This window comes from Spermophilus citellus (assembly GCF_964194105.1).
Source record: "Spermophilus citellus genome assembly, chromosome: 10".
Lineage (NCBI taxonomy): Eukaryota > Metazoa > Chordata > Mammalia > Rodentia > Sciuridae > Spermophilus > Spermophilus citellus.
In genome coordinates, this window is record NC_138197.1 from 61,500,716 (window position 1) to 61,517,889 (window position 17,174).

The window sequence follows — 17,174 nt, forward strand, 5'->3', positions numbered from 1 at the left end:
ATTGCCATTACTTATGCTGAAGGAATAGATATGGACACATTAAATGTGAGATGTCTATTAAACTTCCAAGTGGAAGTCATATTGTGAGCTTTATATGTGTGGACCTCACAGGTGACATCTGAGTTAGAAATATCAATTTGTGATTTATCATCATATATTTTTAAAGCCTTTGGCTACATGTGATTACCTAGAAAATTAGCGTAGATAGAAAGTGGGAGGAAGATTTCCAAGGTATAAGCTGAGATTTACGTAAAGTAAGTTCTGATTTCTGTCTCTATGATTTCTTAACCACTGTGCTGAATGAAGAATTTCATGGACCAAAAAAATGGTTTGGAGAAACTTAACATTAATAAACCAAGAGAATCAATTACCTCTTTGATAAAGATATATATGCATATTTTGAAAAAAACAAAATCTAAAACTAAGCTGTGTTTAAATGAGTCTAAGAAGATCATTAATCACAGAATAAAATCTGAGTAGCTCTTCATCTCCTATCATTGATATACAACTGATTTTTGTATTATTAGCAGCTATATGATATCTTTGAACATTGCACATAGTACTGTCAACCGTATATACTATCTCTATGCCATAAATCTTCTTTCCTCCTTAATGCAGTTAAATTGAAGTTTTGTGCTTTGAATCTTAGAACTTTATTGAACTGAGTGTGCAAAGGAATCTGTTGTTGGGTTTTGAATATCTAAGAATATTATACATGGCATTATTTATAGTTCTAAAGCCCTATTGTCCCAATGATAATCTGGGAATCAGTCTCACTGTCAGGTAAACTTTGTCATATCTATCTTACTTTTCTCATTTAAACTCAGGGGATAATGACTCCTGTGCCATTTCTTCCACGTAGCTTGTTTTGAGTTTCAAACTTAATAATGAATTTGAAAATGGTAAAATAGATATATAATTTCTATGGATTATTATCAAGGTAAACAAAATAATGTAAGTGTACTCAATATTTTGGGTCCATAATTATTATTCAGTAAATCTTACTACATTGAGGATTTGGGGCTTTTATTTATTTATTTTGTATCTTGTATTTTTTGCAGTGGTAAGGATTGAACCCAGGGTCTCATGCACTTAGGCACTGTACCACTAAGCCTCATCCCTAGCCCAAGATTTTTAATGTATGACTAATTTATGCACAGGAAAAAAGATTCAAAAGGAAACATCTCATTTTCCTCTGAGTTTAGGTACTGTAGTTTTTCTAAGGGGAAATATTTGATCAGAACTATGCTACCTATTTATTAAGAACAATCACAAATGCGCATTTCAGAATAAATACTTATTCAATTTTATAATAATATTTGATATACAACTGATTTTTAATGCCTAGCACAAAATAAGTGCTTAAAGAATATTTGAGGAATGAGTAGGTAAGAGAATGAAAGAGAAAATTAATTTGTTCATTAACTTGACTATATATAGGAGTTAAGATTCATATGAAACTAAACTTGTTTAGATTTTAGTTTAGATAATTAATTCATAAATGCATGAGTTTTTTAAACTCCTAGACTCTTGAAAATTAAAATAAAATATTTTATTTCTAGCCTATTTTATGTCAATATAATTATCAAAAATGGTTTAAATGTATCTCATAAAATATAAACCATATCTTTGTATTTTTAGAGTGAGAATAGGGAGAAAAATAAAAAGGCCATCAACTGAAGGGTGAGTTCTATTGATAAAATATAAAATACCTAACAATAGTTTTATATACGAATTCAAAAAACTGGAAAAGGAAATGGGAATACACTTATGAAAAATAATTCCTGCTTTGTTGAATATGATTATGAAGGAATCTCAACAAACTAATAAAGCTCAGCACAAAAATAAACAAGAGCCAGAGAGCAGGGTAGGAAATATATTAACTCATAATGTGTATAAGTTGGTATAAATTTCTTTCTAAACATGTTTAACATACAATTTGCTATGTTGAAGCACTAATCAGAAGCTCTGGTGATTTTGTTGGTGTAGGTAAACTATGCTGTCAAGGCTAGTTTTTATAAAAGCATGAAAATATTCTGAAAATGTTTGCAAATTACTCCTCCAGGGCACACAAAAGTACTTCAAGTGTGTTTCGAGGAGAAAGATACATTATTCAGGAAGGCTAAATAAGTGATGCAGTTCAAAGTAATACAATGAAGTAGCTAAATGCACTGCAGTTGTCCAAAACAAAATTTCCCTCATAATATGTATGGTTCAAACTCTCCTGGGGCAATGGTTAGAAATCTTTTATATCTGTGGACAAAAGCAACATTTTAAAACATGTGCTAGCACTTACTCTTACTGAAAAATTAATTTTATGGTTAATTATTGTTTAATCCAGTCTATAGTGGTAGGAGAAAAACAGGCAATGGCTTTTTTCAAAGATGGTTGATTTAATCAACTGCATGGAGTAAGGAAATGACAAGGAAATGTACAGAAAAAAAGATAATCCATTGAATCTTTGTGAAAACTAGATTAGGATTTAGCTCTTAATTGCTGAAATCATCTCATTGTTAAGTCAGGGAAATAGGGCACTTATGAGTATGGTCATGGCACAGTTTGTTTTGGTGATGGTGGGCAAGGAAGAAGGTGAATATATTGGTTCTGGCTCCTTCTTGCTGTATGGATTTTGGGAAATCACTTAACCTAGCAAGGCCTTTGCTCCTCTGTATAATAATGGGAGAAGACTTCTTCTTTTGTTGTAATGACAGTTGGTATCTTCTGACACATCACAGCTATTATTTTTGTCTAAGTGAATGTCCTCGTCATTAGGTCAAAATTTGTTAGTTGAATTTAGATTATATTACAAGTCCCACAAGAGCAAAGACCAAATCTATATTGTTTAATGGCACATCGGAGATCCTCAGTTTGTACAGTAAGCAAATTAGAGAATGTACACCTACATTTCTAATCTAATTAGAATCTGAATTTCTAATTATACTCTTCCTAGCAGCCACTGTCTTCCCTTGGACAATTTATATTAAAGGGAGTTATCATTTTGTGAACTAGAAGTATGCCTCATCCATAGTTTCTTCATGTACTTTTGTTGAATGACTACTAGAGTTTTTCTTCATGGCAGAAATAGAAAATGAATGGCAAAGCAACAAATTAAGAAGGACATTCCATTTTTGATCTGTCTGGTATGATCCAAATTAAGAAGGACATTTCGTTTTTGATCTGTCTGGTATGATCAGCCAATGAAATTTCTGTGGCTGAGTAACCATATGATACATTTCCTAATATTTAAAAAACTAATAACATTCCATTCTGTTTTTACTTTTTAATATGACCACAACAGGTTATGCAAACTCATTTCTAAATCCACAATTTGAAATAGGAATACAGAAAGAAATAAAGATATAAAGCCATAGTATGTTAAGTCATTTTGAACTTATTTACAAAATACAGTAGGGCAGAGAGATTGTGGACTTTGGAATTATTAAACCTGTATTGAAGTCCTAATTATACTTAGTGGTCATTAATTTACCAACCAAGTTTTTTAACTTGAGTTTCACTTAAACATATCAATGAAATGGAAATTAAAATGCTAATAGTTTGTACATTAATATAGATAGATAAATAAATGTAATTACTTAATACTTTGCTTATATTCATGAAAAATGATAGCTATTGAAGAATTTGCACTGTTTGTCTTGGTTCTCTTCTAACATTTGCTCTACCATAGCCTCTAATAGATTATTTGACAGCTTGTGATTAGAAAAACAGAATCTTTGCTTTTGGAGGAGAGCTTAATATTTAGTAGGCAATATTTTCTTCTAGATGATCTTAGCTACCGCTGGCTTCTAAATGAATTTCCTGTATTTATCACAATGGATAAACGAAGGTTTGTGTCTCAGACGAATGGCAATCTCTACATTGCAAACGTTGAGGCATCTGACAAAGGCAATTATTCCTGCTTTGTATCCAGTCCTTCCATTACAAAGAGTGTGTTCAGCAAATTTATCCCACTCATTCCAATACCTGAACGTAAGTATTTTATTTAATGCACTGTTTTTGCAAGGTTGTCTGCTATGGCATACCTGTACTAAAAAGAAGAACAACTCTTCAGTGGGGAGGCAAGCCTACTTCTTAGGTGGGGGTAATGCAAAAGACAGGCATCTAAGTGGGGTGAAAAGCTTAATTCTTTGAGTTGTGATTTACCTAACAGAGCTTCCCTAAGATGGTTGAGTTCAGGTTAGCTTTCTATAGCTTAGGACTAATTCATTCCTCCAGTGCCAACTTATTGGTTGCAATAGGAGTTGCTGGCAGCTGCATTTTATTTTGTAGCCATTCCTACTTCTTTGTAAGTCCATGAAGAGACCAAATGATTAGATCTAAACAAACAATAGCAAGTACAGATGGGGGTGAGGGATTGAAGAGCAGTTTTATTATTTTGATATTTTGAAGGAAATATTTACATGATGCCAATAAGTAAATAAATAGCCTTTCCTGCTCTAATTCACATAGGGTGATATGGACAGGTTCTTAGTGAACTAACTCTCTTTTAAAATTCACTGCTATTTAAGATAATCAGATCACACTATATTTGTTTTTTTTTTTACCTTGCTTTTTATCCCAGTCCTGCTGCTACATTAATATCAGTGATTTACAGCACCAGAGGAAACACCAGCATAGGAGTTGACAGACAGCTTTGGTTCCTGTCTCTTCCAGAATACAGTGTGACAATGGGGAAAATGCCATAATGCCACTGAGATGCCAGATTTCTCTCTGTAAAGAAAGAGTGACATAATTAGTATTCAGTACATGTTGTTGACTTTCTGGCACATTTTTTTCTTCTTAGTCTTAGATACTCTCACTTCTTACTTCAGAGAGATAAAGAAACCATTGTGCAAAAATTCCCTGGATCATTCTTTCTACTCTCCCCAAGAAATATACTTGGCACTTCAACACTTCAGTTCATTTTCTTACTTCCTGTCTCTGTGGAAGAAATATTTCTGCTCCTGCTCAAACTGATTCCTCCTGTTTTTCTGGTTCACATCCCATTTGACTCAGTTGATTCAATCACGTTTTTACTTTCTCTTATGATCTTCAAAATGTTCTCTTCCTCATTCCCTCTGTATGTTCTTTGCATTCAAAGCAAACAACCTTGAATAATCACAACTTCTTGTTTCTCAATTGAAGGATACTTTTCAGCCCTCATTCTGTTGGATCTCTGACACTTCTTTTCTACCTCTTATGAATATTCCCTTCTAATTTCCTGGACTCTTCGTCTTCTACCTGTTGCTATGACAAATTTTGCCCAGTGGTTTTCACCAGAGATTCTTCCTTCTTATGTTTCTCCCCTGTCATTTCCTAGGTATTCTTAGCCACTTACACATTTTTAATTGCTGCCTTATGAAGATCTCTTTAAATTTATGCCCTGAACTTGTCACACAAAAAGTTTTCAAGGAGGTTAAGTTCAAAGTGTTCAGAACACACCATTTTATTTTTCCTAATGCAAGGAAGCATTTCAACTCATCAATTCCTCTCTTTCCTTGATATTCAGAACAGCTAGTCCTTGGATCTTAATTAGTGTAAGTAATGGAGAGTTTTGAGAAAAATGTGAAATGCAGAGATCCTGAATTAATAGGCCTGGGACATGACCCAGAAATTTCTAAGTTCACTGAACATTCTGGGTGATTTCTGATACATTTACCTTTGATCTATACCTTAAGAAACATTGATCCAAGGAGAGTCCTCTTGATTCCACTGTTCAAATATAATTTTTGTCTGGTCTTTCTTTTCTGTTCTCACTGTTATATACCCCAGGTCTAGCCCTCACCTATTTCCCCCAAATTAATTAACCAACCTTCTTTAGATCTCTGTCTGTGCCTGCTATATTTATCCTTTCCATGTTCCATCTTTTAAAACAGCCAAAAAGATCTTCTTTGTAAGCCAAAGGTAAGATCCATTCCTGCTCATGCTTGCATGGGTGGCAGAAATGGGGTTCCCCTCGGTGGAGTATGCTGGCTGAGAAATAAAAGCTAAGAAAAATAGGACAATGAAAAAACCACAGGACACAGAAAGTAGTTTCAAAAGCAAGGGCAGGATGGGCAAGCTGATCAGATGGATGGAGCTTCTAGACTCTGGCAAAATGGAGCCTGCACCTGCTTTATTTATATTGGGAAACATCAAAGGCTCTCCATAGAATGTTCTTCACCAAAAAAGGTTACAGGTGGGCTGTACAGTTCTCTACAGGTTACACCCATCTCCAGAGCAAATATGAGGTATCTTCGTAATACAAAGGAGATAAAGCTCACATGCATTGGGCAATTTGTTGCTATGGGAGAGCCACAGATAGTTCGCAATGCCAAACCGAAATCTCTCTGGCTGCCATATTAAAAGAAGATCCTCATGTAATTCATGGGTAGCTTCCTGAAATCCATATTACTTCTGTTATAAGTCTCATTGATAGTTAGTGAGAAATCTCAAAAGTCTTTTTTCAGGCCTTTTACATTGTGGGTTAAAGCTAGTCTTCATCTAAATATATTTTACCATGAGTTGAGTTTCCAGACCTTTGCACAGCCCTTATTTCCTGTTTGCCTTCATCTTTTTGGACACTTTTTTCATCCTTTCTCCATTTTTTTTCCTGGTCTTGCCTCTTTATTTTTCATTCTCTTCTCCCCATTCTTTCCCATTTCCTGTCTTCTTTTTCTATCTTTCTGATTCTTGTACACCATGGATCATAATGTTTTATACATATTTGATGCTCCTTAATAACTCCTTGAATTTTTGAAGTGAATTGAGTCAGATTGATTATATAGGGCTCAGAATGAGTCCATGTTAACTGAAAATACTTGATGAACTTCATACTTTCATGTACTAAATAAAAATAAACAAGTCTATATAGTGTGACATGATCAGTGCCTGTATGGAGAAAAGCTTTCCATATTGAAGTAGTTCTAAACCTACAAAAGTCACAATGTTAAATAAAATCACTATTGTGTTTAATAATTCATTGATATTTGTTTCTTTTAATATTAGGAACAACAAAACCATATCCTGCTGATATTGTAGTTCAGTTCAAGGACATATATGCATTGATGGGTCAAAATGTGACTTTGGAGTGTTTTGCACTTGGGAAGTAAGTACACTTTGCATTAACATGTATAGAAAAATATTAGTTTTTGTACCCTTTGAAGAAAAAAAATAATGTAAATATTTAACTATAACCACAAATGTCTTTTAAGTGTTGTGGATTTTTAGCTCTTTTATCTTTTAATTTAAAGTCCTGTTCCTGATATCCGATGGCGGAAGGTTCTAGAACCAATGCCAAGCACTGCTGAGATCAGCACCTCTGGAGCTGTCCTCAAGATCTTCAATATTCAACTGGAAGATGAAGGCATATATGAATGTGAGGCTGAGAATATTAGAGGAAAGGATAAACACCAAGCAAGAATTTACGTTCAAGGTGAATATTTTAATTTTCTATAAATTTAATTAATATTTTATTCAGAGACATTTTCTTTACTATATATTGATTAGTAGTTTTAAAAACAGTCATATATATTACATTATACATAAATGTTAAATATTTATCTCATGTCTAGTTAAGTCACAACTGAGTTATAGAAGTTATAAATTTATACCTTTAGCATCATTGTTAATAGATTGATATAGTAGTGTTCGTGGTGATTTTCACTTTCATTGACTTAATTTCAGTTAATGTAGCTCATTTACTCTTTTCAACATTCTTTTTTATTCAGTACTTTTTATTTATAGAAGAATCTATGTATTGTGACTTAGTTTGATTCAGTGGTTTGCAAACTTTTGCATGTATCAACATCACCCAGAGATGGAGGGCTTGTTAAAACACAGATTTCTGGGCCCCATCCTCAGAATTTCTGACTCAGAAAGTCTACTTTAGGCTTGAGAATTTGTATTTGTAACAAGTTCCCAGAAGATGGCGATGCTGATAATCCTAGTCACACTTTGACAAATACTGATGTAAGGAATCATTTTTCTTTGACAAAATTATTTTGGCAAAAGTTTTCCAATCTCACACATTAAAATAAACTCATATTTTTTTCAGGCAACACTTGAAACTTTTCAGGATGAAATCATTTTTGTAATATTCCATTATATAGAATAAGCATCTAAGGCTTCAACAAGATCCTTCATTTTCAACTTTGGCTAGTGCTCCACTTCTTCTAGTCTCCCCCAAAATATAACAAAAATCTTGACAGAATTATTTAAACTCTAAAGATGTTGTCTCCATCTCCAATTTTCACTTCTCTTCAGTGCACTCCAATTTGATTTTCAACTACAACATTCTGCTGAAACTTTACTTTTTATAATCATTGATCACATCCATGTTGTTAAAGCTGATAATCAATTTTCCTTTGTCCCTTATTAGATGGGCTACACTGGCACCCTCCCTTCTCCATGATTCACTTTCTGTACCTGGCATCTGAAATACACACTTATCAACTTCCTCAAGTACCCCTCTCATTCTCCTTTGCCGTTTACTAACCTGGTGCCTTTCTAACATTGGTGTGATCATGGTTTAGTCTTTGCACCTCTTCTCTATGTTCCTTATCCCTTTTATGATATTCTCCATGCTCTACACCCTGAGATCACTAACCCTGACATTTCTTCTGAACCACAGATTTTCATACCAAATGGACTACTAACACGAACTTGCGCATATCAAATGTACACGAAGTGGCATTGTAAGTGGGGAGAAATTCTGGTTAGATCTCTTAAATTTTTATATAAAGCTACATTATTTTTACGAGTTTCCTAAAGTGTTTAGATATGTTTTTATTCAATACATTAAACCACCAGAATAACTAAACAATTAAACCATGTACAGAATGTATCAAGTTGATTCACTTACTTATATTCTTAATTGTATTATGTAACATGACATCCATGTGTTACCTGTGTTAGGACAATGCAGGAAAGATGCTGGCATTCCTACTTCAAGTGTTGCTAAGATTGTGTACAAAGTAAAACCTGTATCAATTAACATGATCATATCTACTAACATTCAACTTTTAAAAAATTATCTATCTATACATGTTAGACAAATAAAATGGTTAATTAAAATGCATTAAATTATATTATATACAACATAAAAATTTATATAGATGTATATATTTATGTAATGTTGATAGTTTGGTGAGATCATTAACTACTCTGTTTTTTAAATTAACATAAATGTTAAGTGTTTCTTATGAGATGTGTATATTACTTTTGTCAAAAATGAATGAGTTTTAATTTTGCCACACACAATCAGAATTTTCTCCCCATACTTTTTTAAAGTTTACATCAGTTCATTTACATGCATCTAGGTGGATGACTTAGATAACTGACATACTCAATAAGACTATCAGATTGCTCCTGTGCTTGCTCTCTGGAGTTTTTTATTTTTCCTTCTTCTGGGAAATTTCTAGAATTTTTGCACTTTCCAAGTATATTTCTTCAACTGTTTTATAAATCAGATCAAATAAAGAGACTGAGATACATTTCACTGAGTCATGGGTTTTGCCAGTCATAGCAACTGTGTTTAGTTTCTAATATGGAAAGCACATCTCAGTGACCGGGCCACTTTTTAGTCCTACAATGGGGAATCACAATAGTCAACAGATGAAAACTCCAAAAGGAAAATAATGTATACTTGAGGTACTTAAAAAGAAAATCAAATCTTTATTCAGAAGGTGAAAATATGATGTCAAAATGAATTAATTAAGACATAAGTAATTGATACATAATTCTTTAAAAGCTCAATTTTCCTTTTAACAGATTTGAAATATTTATATTGAAGAAAAAAAAATCAATCTTATGTGAATTAGCTTTCCAACAAACATGCTTTACAAATAGAAAAAATAATTGCTAACTGAATTGCAGTTACCTCATGCTGGGATGATGTAGGATTTGCATAGAACGCAGACTTGTGCAAATACAGTTTTGATAGCTCTAACACTGATTTTGGACACATGCCATATCTAATGTATTTTCCATAAGAATGTTAACAAAATGTAATATTTACACTCTTGTGATTACAATGGATATTGAGACTTGCACTTGACATTTAAAGTGTTCTTTGCTTTTTAGCATTTCCTGAGTGGGTAGAACATATCAATGACACAGAGGTGGACATTGGCAGTGATCTCTACTGGCCTTGTATAGCCACAGGGAAGCCCATCCCTACAATCCGGTGGCTGAAAAATGGATATGCGGTATGTATGTTCCAGTGTTGTGCTGTCTCTGAGTCCACATTTAAGCAACATTTCAGGGTAGTCCTGGGATAAATTTAGCAGAAGAGTCAGGAGAGTTAAAAGAGTAGGGGTAGTGGGCCCTGAAATATAAAAGCTTCATTAAAAAGAAAGAAAGAAAGAAAGAAACTGAATGTTACGTATCTTCTTTCAGTTTAAACAACTTTCTGTAATCTTATCTTTACCTTCTCTCTTTCTCTCTCTCTCCTTATTTTTCCTTTGTTCCACTTTTTTTCCCTTCTTCCTACTCATCCATCTCCACTACCTGATATTGTCCCCTTTTTCTTGCCATTGTTTGCCTGAATCCCACAGAAACAGAGGTAAGAGAGACGCTCTTAAGTCCTACCTTTAGCCCTGGGGACAAGTAGCAGCAGTGGGATCCTTGTCTACTTTCCCACTGTATTCTCCCAGCTGGTCCAAGAGGGAAAAAGGTGGACTCTCGGCTCTGTAAGATGAGTAGAACAAGAGCCATTGGGCATGGTAAGTGGGTTTTTCCTCCCCAGGCCATGAAATTCCCACTCTTCATATCTTAGGTAATAGTGGGGGCAGATGAACATAACATAGCTGAATTAAAAGATAAGCTCAATCCTAAATGAAAGCATTTCTATTGAAGTTTATGGAGACGGTGTGTTTTACTTTTATTCCTTTCAGTATCATAAAGGGGAACTGAGACTATATGATGTGACTTTTGAAAATGCTGGAATGTATCAGTGCATAGCTGAAAACACATATGGAGCCATTTATGCAAATGCTGAGTTGAAAATCTTGGGTCAGTATCATCTCTAATTTCTCCTCAATGTTTATCATGAAAATGACAAATAAAGTATTCATAGATTACATTTAATCTACATTATTTTATCTAATTGCTTAACTCAATAATTTTGGAAATGTGGTTTAGAATGGAATGGTATTATCTTTGTTTTCACTGAAGACTAAGAAGAATAACTCTTTAAAGTTGTCTTATGTTGTTTGAAAATTCCCAGTGCATGTAAATTACTTCATAAATCGCATACTTTTTTAAACTAAGAAGCTGTACTCTTATCATTTTGAGAAATTATGGAGTGTAATGGGTTTTGAACATTTTTAAAATGGTAAAACAAAAATTACCTGTGCCACTTTTGACAAGTCTTGTCTCATAAGTCTGAGCAGCTAAATATTGGCCTGCAAATTCACCTAACAGCGAAGACTGACACTCCAGCACTGCCTAGAATCTAGCCTCAGATGAGTCTTTACCACTTTGGAGCTTTACCAGTCCCTGAGTCTCATGCTACAGTTGCTATTCCACACCTTCAGGCTATTCTGGAAGTCCCTTCCCCACCCAGATTTCTACTTTTATAGTGTTATTTTAGTTTCTGTGAAAATATAAATCCTTTGGCATAAAGTCTTTCAACTTGTCATCCACACTTAAAACTATCTCTGCACCACCCCTGTCTTCTCAGTACTCTTCATCCAGAGAAGGAGATGTCTCTTCCATTCCTCTACTGCTATTTTCATTGTTGTTTTTTTTTTGTTTGTTTTTTACTTTTCCTGTTATATTGTATCAGTAACTATTCCTTCTCTTATGTGTGTGTGTGCATGTGTGTACACATGTTCTTTTAAGATATCTCTTCTAGTCATATTTTATTTTGGAACACTCATCTCCCTTGTCTTTGGTGACTTCCAGTTCTCAGAAGTCCAAGACCATTTCTTCTCCATCTCTTTCACTGTTCTCTTTCTATCCCCTCCTCTGTCTGGATACAAATCTTGCCCTCTCCCAGAGTTCAATTCATCTGGTTCCATTCCATTTCCTTCCTATATCTATTCACATAGTCTGTATAATTATTCCTGGATAACTATTATTATTATTATTATTGAAATTCTTACTCAATTTCTTCTTCTCCCATTAATTATCATATCATTTCCATATCTATCCCAGATACTTATTCTCAGCTTCAGACTCAATATAAATACTTTCTAGAAGAGATGTTCATCCAGATAACCCAATAGACAATTCAAAATCACGAGTGTGTGTGTCTAAAACTGACTTCATTATTTACAGCCACATCTTCTATCCTCCAAGATTCTCTGTTCTAAAGGATGGTAGAGTCTTCCTGGTGCCTTCCCCACATCTGGTACATCCACCAAACTTTTCCAGTTCACACCAATAATCTCTCTCAGATCTTTCACATTTTCCTTATTTTCATTACAACCACTTTAACAAAGTTCTTACTGTGTCACATCCTTTTCACATCATTTGAAGGAGTTTATACAAGGCTTGTTCATACATTAAGTAATGAATCCATGTAGTCAGGCTTCCTCTTCTAGAATTGGTTATTGAAAACAAAGAAATGACTCAACGTGGCCAATTTTATTCTTGCTACATCAAAAGGAAACTCTCAAAAACACGTGTAGAACTGCAGATTGAGTGAATCTAGAAGACAATAAGAGATAAGAAAATTTTAGGAAAGTGTTAAGGAATCTTCAAAAAAAGTTTAGGTGGCACTAATTTCAACTTTCACTGACATTTATTATAATGCTGAAGATCATACTCCATTTCTTCCTCCCTAAAGTGTAAATTCCTTGGTAATATATTTAGTCCAGTTACGTTGTGTATCAAGCAAGCATTGCAGTTCAAATGTCTTTGGTGCAAAGGGGTATGAAATCATTTTGATGCTTAACAAAACAAATGAGATGAGATTGATTCTTTCCCAAATGTAAACTTTCTGTTTTCTGCTGAAGTTATTATTTATCTTGAGATATTTAAAAAAGAAGTGTGAAAACTCACTAGATCAGACTGAATGATCTCTCTATATTCAAGCCTAAAGTCTTTAAATCTTTTAATGACTATCAATATAGTAATTAAGCAAACTATTCACCCATTGAGTCTCACATAAATAGTTCCAGGACATCTTTATGTTAGTCTCAATTTATTCTTATATTTTATACCTTTAGGAACAGTGCTTCTATCTCTGTCTTGCTCTTTTTCTTCCTGAATTATCCACTTAATTAATTCATTCTTCCACCAAATATTTATTGAGTGTCTACATCAGATACCATTCTTCTAAGAGAAGGTGCATGTGATACAATAAAGAACAAAAGATAGGCTATGTGTCATACTTTCTATTTCTTAGTTAAGGAAAAATATTCCCTCATTCCTTCCTACTTCCAAAATGTGTAGAAATGTAGTCTAGATTCTATTTCTAGATATCAAAATATCAGATAAAATGAGGTCATTTAAGGGACTTCAATTCACTAAAAACTAACTTATAAATTTTCTTATTTTCTAGATGTACTTCAATTTAAGAAACATAATCTTATTAAAGTTTCTCTTATATTTTTTTCTGCTATATGTCACCCCCAAAAAATTAGTCTAAACAAAATACATCCAGATTAAAGGAACAATGAAATGGATTAAATCCTTGCATTAAAGGCATTGTCTCAGAAACAGCAATACTTAGGAGCTTAGTAGAAGTACAGAATCTCAGGTCCACCTAGACTTAATGTGGACATTATAACAAGATCCTCAGATGATTTTGATACACAGATAAAGTTAGTGAATCACTGGACTAGATGAAGAGTCAAATTCCAACTAAAGGGCTGGGGTTGCAGCTCAGTGGTCTCAGTGGTATAGTGCTTGCCTAGCATGAGTGAGGCACTGGGTTTGATCCTCAGCACCACATAAAAATGAATAAATAAAGTAAAGGTATTGTGTCCATCTACAACTAAAAAGAAAATTAAAAAAAAATTTTCAGCTAAAGATATACATAATCCAAGAAAGGCTCTAGAAAAGCTGGGGTACAAATGACTGGAGTGTGGATAAATGATGTCCCCCTGCAATCTGCCTAAAGATAAGGGGAGTGAGCACTGGACAAGATGTGGGGACTCAGAAGAGAGTGAAAGCATACCATCAATGGAGTGACCATTCATGAGACACTATATCCAGCTATCATCATTATTGCTGTATACTTTGAAGTGAGCATGAGCTACAGATGGCTCACGTGCTCCCTAATGAATGGGGTCCCTTTTCCCACAGCTCTTTGTATATAGGTCACTAAGACAGGAATTTCTCTGTTTATTTGGGCATCTTGCAGTATGTCTGCACACAGTGCTTGGCAAATATCTAATGAGGGAAGGGTGATATTGCTTCATGAAATTAGCATGCTTTGGAAATAGGAGGGCCTAGATTCAAATATGAATCCCATCAATATACTTCCTATGGCAGCTTTGTGAAATTACAGATTTCCAATAGATTTCAGTTCTCTTATGTATAACTTCTGCATAGTTCGTTTAAGGCATTGTTGAGAGATCTACTATGACCATATGGGAATGTTTACAGGCTTACTTCCCTCCAGCCTTTTACATCACCTCCTTTTTGGAAATGAATCAAAACAATGGAATTAGAGGTTACTTTATGTTGAATTCGTGTACAACATTTGATTGTAACTAAAGTTTATAACCCATGTATTATGTATTTATAATCAAGGCTTCAGAATTGTATATTTGAATTGGGTAAAGTTTATAATATGTAGAAATTATTAAATAAAAGAAAAGTATTAGGCCTGGATCATAATTTACTGAGATTAACCTTTCTTCTAATCAAAATGGAATAGAAGTGATGTAATACAGAAGAAATATTTGGATTCGTTAACAAGAAGAGAAAAATAATTGTTTGTTTTTCTTTCAGCTTTGGCTCCAACTTTTGAAATGAATCCTATGAAGAAAAAGATCCTGGCTGCTAAGGGAGGAAGGGTTATAATTGAATGCAAACCTAAAGCAGCACCTAAACCAAAGTTCTCCTGGAGTAAAGGAACAGAGTGGCTTGTCAACAGTAGCAGGTCAGTTTGGAAACTAGAAGTATAATTCAAGTTGATTATTTGGGAAAGTTTATTCTGTAGAATATTTGTTTTCATTTCACTAATACAATTGTTGTTTCTTCCAACTTTTCTCTTTACTATAGTAATGAGATGAACAGAATTGAATTTTCAGTATTACAAAATTTATCAGGCATTTAGGACTTCAAAGCTCAGAGGTGCAGGTTGCTGTTTGTAAATTGCCCCAGACTACTCAGCTAATAAACAGTGGGAAATTAAATAGGATCTCTCCAACTCATTGTTTTTCCAATCAAGGGCATTTATTCACATTTTATATAATTTTGTACAATTAGCCTATTAAATATGTTGATAAGAATATAAAATGGTGATTTCAAAGTATAAGCATGTCTTCCCATCTTCTTATAAAGAGCAGGATATTCTTATCATATCCCCAATAAGCAGACCAGCTACCAATGTTTTGGTGGTTTTGGTTCAAGACAAAGAAAGCCAAGGGTGACCGTTAAAACCATCACTGAATCATTTCTGTAGGCTTCCTAGAAGAGGTTACATTTATACTGAGTTCTAATGAGAGAGAGAAAGCTAGGATGGGAAATAGGAAGAATGAGAAGTGGGGGTGGGGTGGGGCTATGTTCCAGAAAATGAAGGCAGCGTAGCAAAGGCCCTGAAGCGGGAATATAGGGTGTGTAAGGAACTGTAGGAATGGCATAATTTGTCTTTAGGGGAAAAATGCAGAAGGCTTTTAAGGGATAAGACATAGTGAGCTAGTTAACAAATGTAGAATTGTCTTTGCTAAGGGGATTGGGTTTCATGTAAGAATAATGGAAATCTGTCTAAAGCCTTAAAAAAGGGAGGGATGAGATACTATTTTGCCTTTTGAAAGAATATTCTGGCAAAAGTATAGAAAATAAATCTCTATAACAATCCAACAAAGTAATATGATGAATGTGCTAAGGCCTGAAAAAGTTAACTGATCTTATCACAACTCATCATTAATATCCAAACTGGAACTTGAACTGGTGTCATGTTGACATGGAAAGAGGATTTGCTGCTGCAGTTGTTTTGTTAGGATGATCCCAAATATGACTGTGTAGAGGGGCAGGGGGCAGGGCAGGAACATCTGGGCCTTATCCAAACACACTAACTATTGTTTTTTACTTTATTTTTATTTATAAAAACAGCCAGCCAGCCCACAAGCCATAGTTTACAGACTTGATTTTTGCCACATTCCTTGGTGCATTATAGTTGTACATAATAATGGGATTTGTTATTACATATGAGTTCATGTCCTCAACATAACAAGATAATTTGGTCAATACCCCTCCCCAGCACTTTTCCCCTCCTCCCACACCCTGGTCCCTTTCTTCTAGTCTCCTTTTGCTTTTAATGAGATCCTACCTCACCTTTCTTTTCCTTTTTCCTCTCCGTCTTCCATATCTGAGTAAAAACAAAGGAACTTTGAACTTTTCTGAATTGGGATTATTTCGCTTAGCATAGTGGTCACTAGTTCCATCCATTTTCCTATAAATGACATAATTTTATTTTTCTTTGTGACTGAATAAAACTCCATTGTGTATATAGACCACATTTTCTTTATCCCTTCATCTGTTGACAAACACCTAGGCTGCTTCCATACTTTGGTTAATGTGAATTGGGAATGCATTAATGTTAATCTGTTTGACCTGAGTCTTTAGGACTTTAACAAAATGACATTAGAAGAATTAATGCTAAAGGAAGAGTCATTGTGCTCAATTTGCCCTCTTGTTGGGTGCTCACTCCTGTAGTACCTATAGTGTACATTCCCCCCTGGCCCACTGTCAACTCTCCTTCCTTACAGACAGATTCTTGCTCCAGTTCTATGAAGACCAGTGTCATGAGTTTCTCCAACCAAGGATTTCCCAGAACCATGTTTCATAAACTTGTTTTTCCTAAATAAAATACAAGAGAAGTAGAGAATGATCTAGCTCCTAAAATTTTATAATTTTGGCTGTGCTATAATAATTTCAAAGGCTTAGAAATCAAATTTCATTACTTCCTTAATGGGCCTAGAGTTCACCTTTTGCTCACTACTTTAATCCATTAACATTTCAGCATTAGTACCATTTTAAAAAATATGTAGTATTCACGAACACATATGTTGAATGTA

At 34.2% G+C, this 17,174-nt stretch overlaps 1 protein-coding gene across 1 annotated transcript in view; it reads left to right on the top strand.

Annotated features, from left to right (window-relative positions):
* CNTN1 (contactin 1) overlaps positions 1 to 17,174 on the top strand; it is a 353,521-nt gene that overhangs the window by 207,898 nt on the left and 128,449 nt on the right. Inside the window, exons 8-13 of the mRNA XM_081311864.1 lie at positions 3,781 to 3,987; positions 6,985 to 7,084; positions 7,230 to 7,411; positions 10,060 to 10,184; positions 10,872 to 10,989; positions 14,884 to 15,034. Of these exons, the coding sequence (XP_081167990.1) occupies positions 3,781 to 3,987; positions 6,985 to 7,084; positions 7,230 to 7,411; positions 10,060 to 10,184; positions 10,872 to 10,989; positions 14,884 to 15,034 (883 nt within the window). The remainder of the gene's footprint in view (positions 1 to 3,780; positions 3,988 to 6,984; positions 7,085 to 7,229; positions 7,412 to 10,059; positions 10,185 to 10,871; positions 10,990 to 14,883; positions 15,035 to 17,174) is intronic.